Genomic DNA, 9585 nt, shown 5'->3' with positions numbered 1-9585 from the left:
CAGAAAGAGGAGAGTCACAGCGGGGCCAGGCCCTGGGAGCGGAGCCTCCACCGCCCCCCTCATTTCCCAAGGCAAGGGCTGGGGGGAATGAGGCCGGGAGAGCTGGTCCCGAGCCTACAAGAGCCGGGAGCAGCTGAGCCGCCGGCGCCTCGGCGCCGCCGCCTCCCTCCCCGCCGCCGCCAGGCCGGAGCCTGAAGCCGGCGGGGCGGGGGGAGAGGAGGAGCGCAGCGCAGCAGCGGAGCCCCCGCGAGGCCCGCCCGGCGGGTGGGAGGGCGCCCGGGACTCGGCCCCGGGGCGGCCGGTGGAGGGGGGAGAAGACGAGACAGGGCCGGGTCTCTCCGCGGACGAGAAAGCGGGGATCATGGCCGCGCAGGTCGCCCCGCCGCCGCCAGCAGCCTGGGCAACCCGCCCGCCGCCCGCCCGCCCTCGGGCTGAAGAAGCCGAGCAGCAGCAGCGGGGAGGAGGCGGGGGGCGAGCGCGGCGGCGGCAGCGGTCGAAGCGCGCGGGGAAATGAAGGCAGCCGCCGGGCAGGAAAGCGAGGGCCCTGCCGTGGGGCCGCCGCAGCCGCTGGGAAAGGAGCTGCAAGACGGGGCCGAGAGCAATGGGGGTGGCGGCGGCAGCGGAGCCGGCGGCGGCGGCGGGCCCGGCGCGGAGCCGGACCTGAAGAACTCGAACGGGAACGCGGGCCCTAGGCCCGCCCTGAACAATAACCTCACGGAGCCGCCCGGCGCCGGCGGTGGCGGCAGCAGCGATGGGGTGGGGGTGCCTCCTCACTCAGCCGCGGCCGCCTTGCCGCCCCCAGCCTACGGCTTCGGGCAACCCTACGGCCGGAGCCCGTCTGCTGTCGCCGCCGCCGCGGCCGCCGTCTTCCACCAACAACATGGCGGACAACAAAGCCCTGGCCTGGCAGCGCTGCAGAGCGGCGGCGGCGGGGGCCTGGAGCCCTACGCGGGGCCCCAGCAGAACTCTCACGACCACGGCTTCCCCAACCACCAGTACAACTCCTACTACCCCAACCGCAGCGCCTACCCCCCGCCCGCCCCGGCCTACGCGCTGAGCTCCCCGAGAGGTGGCACTCCGGGCTCCGGCGCGGCGGCGGCTCCCGGCTCCAAGCCGCCTCCCTCCTCCAGCGCCTCCGCCTCTTCGTCGTCTTCGTCCTTCGCTCAGCAGCGCTTCGGGGCCATGGGGGGAGGCGGCCCCTCCGCGGCTGGCGGGGGAACTCCCCAGCCCACCGCCACCCCCACCCTCAACCAACTGCTAACGTCGCCCAGCTCGGCCCGGGGCTACCAGGGCTACCCCGGGGCGACTACGGCGGCGGGCCCCAGGACGGGGCGCCGGCAAGGGCCCGGCGGACATGGCCTCGCAGTGCTGGGGGGCTGCGGCGGCGGCAGCGGCGGCGGCGGCGGCGGCCGCTTCGGGAGGGGCCCAACAAAGGAGCCACCACGCGCCCATGAGCCCCGGGAGCAGTGGCGGCGGGGGGCAGCCGCTCGCCCGGACCCCTCAGGTACACAGCTGAGTGGGGAGGGGGCTGGGGCGAGCGTGGTCCTGGGGGTGGGTGGCGGCTGCGGTGAGCGGGCCACAGCCTTGGGCTCCCCTCAGTCCCGGGCCCCCACTGCTGGGGAGCTGCCATTGTCTGGCTCTTCTCTCTTAAAATGGCTGCCTGTCTGCCTTCCTCTCCTTTCCTCCTCCAGCCTTTGTGTCGGGCTTTCCCAGAGGTGTCTGCTCCTCTTCTTCCTCTCCCCTGGTCCCTTCGAACTCCAGGGGTCTTGATGGGGGTGTGGGGCAGAGTGTGTGGGGAAGGGCCTGGCCGGGAGTGAGGGGGTGCTGGGGGCTCAGGTTAGGAGTGTAGGCAGTGGTAGGAGCCCAGAAGTTGAATGAACGTTTCTTTGCTCACCTGCCGCTCCTCTCCGTCCCCCGGCCTTCCTTTGGGCCGCCCCCCATCTGTGCTTTCAAAGAGGGCCCCTAGAGCTCGGGGGACCTCGAGGGAGGTCAGGGGACTGCTTGGGAGCTGCTAGAGGCCGGCTGCGGTTCACCTAGGGCAGCCCTTGCCATCTCCTGTCTTAGGCTCCGCCGGCCCAGTGGCCTGGGCTTCTCCCTGGAAGTGCTGGTAAACAGCTGAGTGATTGGAGTAGTAAGTGCAGATTGCTTTGGTTTGGGATTTGAATTATGGAGGTAAAATCCTTCTGTCAAAGCCAGGAGACAGTTGGTCTTAGGTTGACATCCTATCTGTGATCTGATTGGCTCCCCATCTCCTGCTCTTGGCCATTTATAATTGCCTCTGATGTAATGGTACAACAATCCTGATGAGCTCATAAACTTTTACACTCTGCTTTTCTGCCAGTGATAACCCAAACCATCGCTGCCACTATCTGCCTTTTATTCCAGAGCTGAAATTGGCTGTGACCTTGAGGAGGGAGGTTTAAGTAGCAATACTGTATCAGCAGGAGCAAAGCCTCAGACAGCCTGCCCTTGTTACATTGTGCCCGAAACAAAAGAGGGGGCAATGGCATTTTGCTTGTACCTTGGATTTATTTTGCTTGTTATGTTTTATGCAGCCTGAAATGAATTCTGTGTTGTCAGAACAGTAGCTGAGTTTTTTCTCTACAATGGGTTTGCTGTTTGTTTTGGTTTTGTGACTTTCCTGATGGTATAAATGACTTCTTTGATGGCTCTGAAGATGCATTTGTCTTGAGTAATTTTGACACTGGTTGCTTTGCAGAATTGAAATGATTTTACTGGGCTTTTATTGAGTGGCAAATGTGGGATCTTTATGGGTGGGGAGAAAACAGTTTTGTTTTGTTTTTTTGTTTTTTTTTTTAAGAACTGGGAGCTTTCTGAGGAATTTTATATTAGGTTCAAGCGTTCTGTGTTATGGAAGGCTGGCCTCATTCTTTGTTTACATGTTGAATCTTGTTAACACTTTCTTTTGTTAATTGAATTTTGGAATAGCAGCTTAATTTAAACGGAAGTTGGTGTCTTTCATGATCTTGAGGGACTTTCTCCTAAAGGCTTGGTTTGGTGAAATTGTTTTTTCCTGGAATAACAAAAAGTCTAGTTTTCTGTTTTGTCATCAGTCATTTTAGAGCTTTGAAACAGAGACTGGCCAGTTTATTCCTTTGCATTTTAATGTACCCCTTTTTTTCTTGTCTTCCAAGACATGAAGATATGACCTAGAATGACACTTCAGATTAGCTTAGAAATTGCAACTTCTAAGTACCTTTTTATACTATTCTATCTTGTTTTATTTTATTGCTTTTCTTCCATTTTCATCATGCTCTGTCAGCAGTGCTTTTGGTCAGGGATATTGAGTATTCTGTGGAGTCATACATGTTTTCAAAGAGGGGGAAGCTCCATTCATCACCTCCCAAACCCCTTGCGCTTTTGTGCTAGGAGATTTTGTTCACTTACTAGCTGTATTCCCAGCCCATCCTAGAGCTACTTTTCTACTCGTTCTTTGAGCTGGGCATTTTGAAATTAGCTGTGTTAGATGGTGGGCTTGGAGCTCTGTGCCTTGATTCTACATCTTCCATGATGTTCTGCATCTGGGCAAGAAATAGGGAAATGTTACATTGTTTTTCTAGTGTCTGGAGGAAAAGTTTTGTCTTAAAAGACAGCATCCTCTTGTCTCTGGGTCATCCTATAGTCTGAACCTCTTTCCCCTCATTCCCCTTGTTTTGTTTGGTTTTGGCTGAGAAGTTGACCTTTTTTGAAAACTATTAGAATAAGTCATTTGGGGTAGTAAGTCAGGGTTCATTTAAAAGCAAAATTGATCTGAACTCTGCTGGTTTGGAAATATTTAGTCAAACTTTTAAAGAAAAGCCAACTCTTTTGGTATAATGGTTTCTGTTTTTCAGTCATTAAATTATGGAACACTTTCTGTGTGGATGATAGGAGAATGGATACAGTCCCTGTTTGGAAGCCTGTCTGCTGCCTTTGGATGAATTTTGTGATCTCTTTTATTATCACTAGACCCACACACACAACATAGATTTCTAACTAATTTCAGCCCAGTGGCCTACTCCCCAGAGGCCCAGGGAATGGGCTGGTGAGCATTCACTTGTTTGAGAGACAGTGCAGCTTCCAGTTTTGTGGACTGCTTTAGGTGTGTGGTAGTAGTCTAGGTGAGGGTTGTAGGTTCAGACTTTGTTCTGAATTCCTTTTTGCCACTTGAGGATGAATGTTTTTTCAGACCATGATGCTTTTCTCTTGAACATTCTGAAATTAAAAAGTCTTGCTCTGCCCCATCTTTCCCTGGCCCAGTCTTAGATTAAGAATATTTTGCAGCGACTTAATTAACACAGCTAAGGTGATAATGTTTTCATTTGACTCTGCTCTTATGAAATAAAGATTAGGTGTGTGTATTGTGACTATGTCTTTTTCACAGGAGCTGGGAAGATCCCAGCAGACAAACTTCTACTTTATTCCTTTTCATAAGTAGCGTATGTCAAGTGTTGAATCCTGGTACTGATGACATAGTTTTAGGTTACTTACACACATGAAGTTGATTTAAGACCTTTTATTGGAATGCTGTTTAGCAATAATACTTTGAGAGTAGTACCAGTTTACCAAGGTAAAAAATAAAATACAATAAATAGTCCAGGAACAAGTTGGATTTGATTGTAGAAGTTTGGTTGTTAGTTTCTACTATGGAAATATCAAATGATATTTCTGACTCCTGGGAAACAGATACAGGAATCCTAGATTTATTATGGGAATGCCTACTGGCAGAAATTCTAGGCTGGCTGAAATACAGGACTCTTGGAGCTCTCTCAAGTAGGAGGGACCAGGAAAACCACACTGAGATGGCACTTTAGTTGTGGGGGTTTCATGTTTCTCTACTGTTCATGAGAGAACTGGGGTGATGAGGATTGAGATGGTGGTGTGAGAACAGAGAAAGCAGCCAGGACCGAGTTTGGCTTCTTGTGTATTGGGCCCTGTGAGGACTTTTTAGGTTCCTTGCTTTGTGTGTGACATGGGTAACCATGACAAGCAGCACCTGCTGAAACAGGATGTCTTGGATTGCATTAAACATTAATATGTTGGATTGACTCCTGTAGGGTGTAATGTCTACAGTAGGCCCTTTGCAAAGAGGTTAGTGAACTTTTTAAAAACGTGGGAATAGGCTAACAAAGTAATGGGCAGGGCCCTTTCCTCTTCCCACCCCTCAAAAGGTTTTATTGATTGGCTTCAACTCTCAAAAATCTAGAAGCAACTGAAGCTTGTAAATATGGTAAAAATGTGGTATTCAAATATATTGGCACCGAGTCGTTCTTTTCAGCCAGTGAGCTGTAATACCTGGGGCTCGAATGGAGTCCTGATTCCTGTGACTTTTATCTCTGAGTTTTGTGTTGTTTAGATTGGTCATTATTATTACTGATGCACATTTAAGTTGTTATTACTGATGAAAACTTGAGTTGTGTGTTGCATTAGTGGTAAAGAGCACAGGACTCACAACAGGAGGAGGAAGGAGGAGGCTTAGGTTCCACATACAGCTCCAGATTAAGCTGTGTGACCCTGGGCAGGTCATTTGCTTTCTCTATTTTTCATTTTCTCCTTCATCAATAAAATGAAGTTGGTCTGCATGACCTTCTCACTCTAAGATGCTACACATCTGTGCTTCCATAGCTGGCTTGTTGTGAGGGCAGCTTTCTATACATAAATCAGGGGTCTTGAGACCATCTTTCTTCCCCTGGGCTGAAGGAACTCAAAGCTATTTTCTCCTGGGATTCACAGGAACAAGCTCTGAACAGTTGGGTGCCATTGTGGTCTGTGGACCTTTACAGAAAAAGCTCTACCAGACTGTTGCCTTGAAACTGTTAATCTGTTTGTCATTAGTCATTCCACCTGGCTGGTGGTTTTAAAACACTAAATAGTCATTGGAAAGTTAGATAGATTTCATTAAAGCAAGACTTGAAAAATAGTTGCTTCAGGATCCCCAGCAGGTTTTGGCACTTGGGGTTGGGGTGAGGAATGGATATTCATAAGTCCAGTGTTAATATTCTGCTGCTTTTGGGAAGGGGTAGGGAGAGAGAGGAACATTAAGCTCTCCAGACTCCTGGTGTTTGGGCAGGTCTAGGTCTGGTTTGGGCAGTTGGTTGTAATCTGAGTGCTTGGACTTGTCCTGTAAGTTTTGCTGAGAGAGAAGCAAAAGTTCCTGAGGTTGGAAGAGAAAAAGCTGTGTTTCAGGGTCAATTTCATAGGTGCATTCGTTGTTTCTCATAGCTATGGTTTAAAAAACTACATGGTGTGCTTTGCACGTGGTCCTGGAAATGCTATTCTTTCTCTTCTCCAATACACCTGAATTTCCATTCTTTCTCTTCCTGGCTTAGCAGTTTAGAAGTGTAATTTAGGTATATTAGAGGAAGGGAGCTTTCCTTTATAAAGGAGGGAAAAAGGTAGAGGGAACGGTGTTTGATAATTCTCTGCTTGACACAGCATCTTCTTCATCTCTGAAGGAACCAAATGTTTCAGAGCTTTGTGTAAATACTTGCTGAGCTGTCAATATGTACCCAGGAGGTTTCTGTAGTAAGATATAAACGGTTCTATAGAACGTTTGACAGGCAAATTAGTAAACAGTTTTCAAGCAAAGATAATGCTAGCCTCCTCATGTGGTGGAGTAAAATAACATTGGGGAAAAAGACTTGGGGATAGGAAAAGGGTAGTGCTGGGGGGCAGTGAGTGTGGAGATAAGAAGTGATCTAAAAAAAAAATTGAAATGGAAAGATGCTGCCCTGGCAGTGAAACCTCTGTGGCCCTGGCTCCATGCTAAGTTCAGGGCATGTGGTATCCTGTTAAAGTCAATTGCAGTTTCATAGTGAAAATAAAAGTTTGGAAAGAAGATCCTAAGTGTCAGTAGTAAGGTAAGTATTACCCCAGACGCTTGGCTTATGAGACTTTGAGGTTTAAAGGGTAGTTTGGTGAGATTATGTTTGGCTTGGGTTTGCATTTCTGGAATATTAGAAAGGAGAAAAAAGATACTGCAGATTGAGTGTCATCTTTATCCTCAGTTTTGCTGTTGTACTTGGGATTATAAGTCCACTACCCAAGGGCCTGGGTTTATTTATACAGTTTTTACTGGACTTCTGTGCATCACTTATGATAAAATTAACATGCCTTTACACCCTGTTCCTGGGGCAGTACAAAGTCCAAATGTTTGGGGACTCACTACATCTTACTTGAAGGATTGTGTGAGTAGATACTGTCTTTGTTTTTGAAATTGCCATTTTAGGATTAAAAACATATCTGGGTTCCTTGAGTAACACATTGTTTTATGGAGGAAGAAGAAAAATCTATGCATATTTTAGCTGTCTGCCTGTGGTCCTCTTCTTTGGTAGCCTTGTGAGATGACCAGATTTGCCTTCTCAGAATGTCTTTTTTAACTAGAATCATTGACTCTGACACCAGTTTTCTTTATAAGAAATGTTTTACCAGAGTCCTGGAAGTGCCCTTTTGACTTAGCTGTTTATATAGTAGCAGGGAATATAAATGTAATTATGGTCCTGACCATGATTTTTAGGTTCAGCTAACTTACTACCAAAGGCTATCAGCTTGTTTTAATACAAAACACAAAAACTTGGATTGACACTGACATGGGTTGCTTAATATTGCATGGTCCTTTCCCAGTATGTTGGTGGTGAGGGTATTAGGAACTTCAGGCTTACTGCTGAGAGCATTGTTTCTAAGTCAGAGAGATCTGGAGATTCCATTGGGGGTGGGAAATAGCCCTGTGTGATTATACCAGCTAGGTACTAGGAAGAGATTTAAAAGGTAGAAACAATATCTCCATCAGAGGCATTTAGTTTTCTTAGGAAAACACTTACGTGCACACATCTGGAACACTTGCAAAGCAAGGTTTTATAAATGGATATAGACCACACTAAATATGTGAGCTGAAGGCATTAGAGGAAAAGGTTCAATCAGTTTGGCAGAGTTAACCTGGGACAGCTTTTCAGAGGCTTTTTTTGTGAAGCTAAATATTCAAGAAAGTTAAAGTACTAATTTGCCTTTTCATAATGTTATTCTTAAGTTCCATGGACTTGATAGAATCCACATTGCACATCCATCTCCAGACCAGTAGTTGTCTCAGTGTTCCAATGACTTTGAGAATTTGGACTCTAATCATAAAACTCCCTGAAAGAGTGGTTCCAGGGTCTTAGTGGTTCCTGTGGTTAGGTCGAGTCTTTGGTACAGACTGCTATGTTCTTCGCTAGTTTAGGGGCTCTTTTCTAGTAAATTTGGATTTGGAAGGTCACGTCACCTTCAGAGTTGTGTGCCCTGGACAGCTCTGTAGTAATGGTGGTTCAACTTTGTTGGTGAGTCTGGACCTTTTCTGTCTTGGCAGAGTTACTTGACCTTTCTTAAATCAAGAGCTATGAAGTACCTGTTAGGACTCTTAGGCTGCTGTTTCTGAAGAGCTGGGAGCTGTGTTCAAGCCAAGTTGCTTGTGTTAGACCTTATATTGAGGTTGATGGGTTAGGTAAGTGTGCATATACGCAGTCTGCCCATTTATTCATAGAAATGGCCTTTAATACTGTTTTTTGGCCAGGTGCGATAGCTCACACCTGTAATCCCAGCACTTTGGGAGGCCAAGGGGGAAGGATTGCCCAAGCCCAGGACCAGCCTGGGCTGTTAACATAGGGAGACCCCATAACATAGGGAGACCCCAAAAATTGCTGGATGTGGTGGTATGCACCTGTAGTCCCAGCTTACTCAGCTGAAGCAGGAGGATCGCTTGAGCCCAGGAGGTTGAGGCTGTAGTAAGCCGTGATCACGCCAGTGCACTCCAGCCTGGGCAGTGGAGTCAAGACCTTGTCTCAAAAAAAAAAAAATTGTTTTTATTAGATTTCTATGGCCAAGCAGCTAACAAATGCTGCTCACCAATGCTTAATCCTTGTGGAGCCTCTGGAATATAGTGATTTTGGTTTCTTTACCTGCTGGTCCATGTATGGTTGGGCCTTGGCACTTCCCTGGTCAAGGACCATCAGTGAATGCTTAACAGCTGAAGATGCATGGTGTGTCCAGTGCCAGGCCACTATAATGCTTCTACCTGGATAAGGATTGGTTACACTGCTCCAGTACAGAAGTATTGCAGCCCTTTTTTTTTTTCTTTTTGAGATGGAGTCTCAGTCTGTCACCCAGACTGGAATACAGTGGTGTAATCTCGGCTCACTGCAACCTCTGCCTCGCAGGTTCAAGCGAGTCTCATGCCTCAGCCTCCTGAGTAGCTGGGATTACAGGCTCCCGCCACCATGCCAGGTTAAGTTTTGTATTTTTAGTAGAGATGGGGTTTCATCATGTTGGCCAGGCTGATCTTGAACTCCCAACCTCAGGTGATCCACCCACCTTGGCCTTCCAAAGTGCTGGGATTGCAGGCATGAGCTACCGTGCCCGGCCTTTTTTTTTTTTTTTTTTTTTTTAAATAATTGTCCATGACCTGCCGAAAGTACTGGAGTCTTGGATAAACATTATAGTTTAGAAGTATTGCTTCCACCTTTTTTGCCTTGCCATTTTTGCATTTTGCAAAAGTGGGTTTTCAGTTACTCAGAATTGGGCACCATAGTGTTTTTTTTTTTTTTTTTTTTTTTT

At 48.0% G+C, this 9585-nt stretch overlaps 1 protein-coding gene across 1 annotated transcript in view; it reads left to right on the top strand.

The window, feature by feature from the left end:
- Positions 1-314: 314 nt before the first annotated feature.
- The window catches only part of ARID1A (AT-rich interaction domain 1A), an 89765-nt gene continuing 80494 nt past the window's right edge, over positions 315-9585 (top strand). Inside the window, 4 exon segments of the mRNA XM_017856336.1 lie at positions 315-472; positions 475-1297; positions 1300-1326; positions 1329-1504. Coding sequence (XP_017711825.1) covers positions 362-472; positions 475-1297; positions 1300-1326; positions 1329-1504 — 1137 coding nt within the window. The 5' untranslated portion in view covers positions 315-361.

Source organism: Rhinopithecus bieti, unplaced genomic scaffold (assembly GCF_001698545.2).
Source record: "Rhinopithecus bieti isolate Rb0 unplaced genomic scaffold, ASM169854v2 scaffold_41082, whole genome shotgun sequence".
Taxonomy (NCBI): domain Eukaryota; kingdom Metazoa; phylum Chordata; class Mammalia; order Primates; family Cercopithecidae; genus Rhinopithecus; species Rhinopithecus bieti.
Note: the sequence above shows the minus strand (reverse complement) of the source record. Positions and strands in the feature narration are given on the sequence as shown.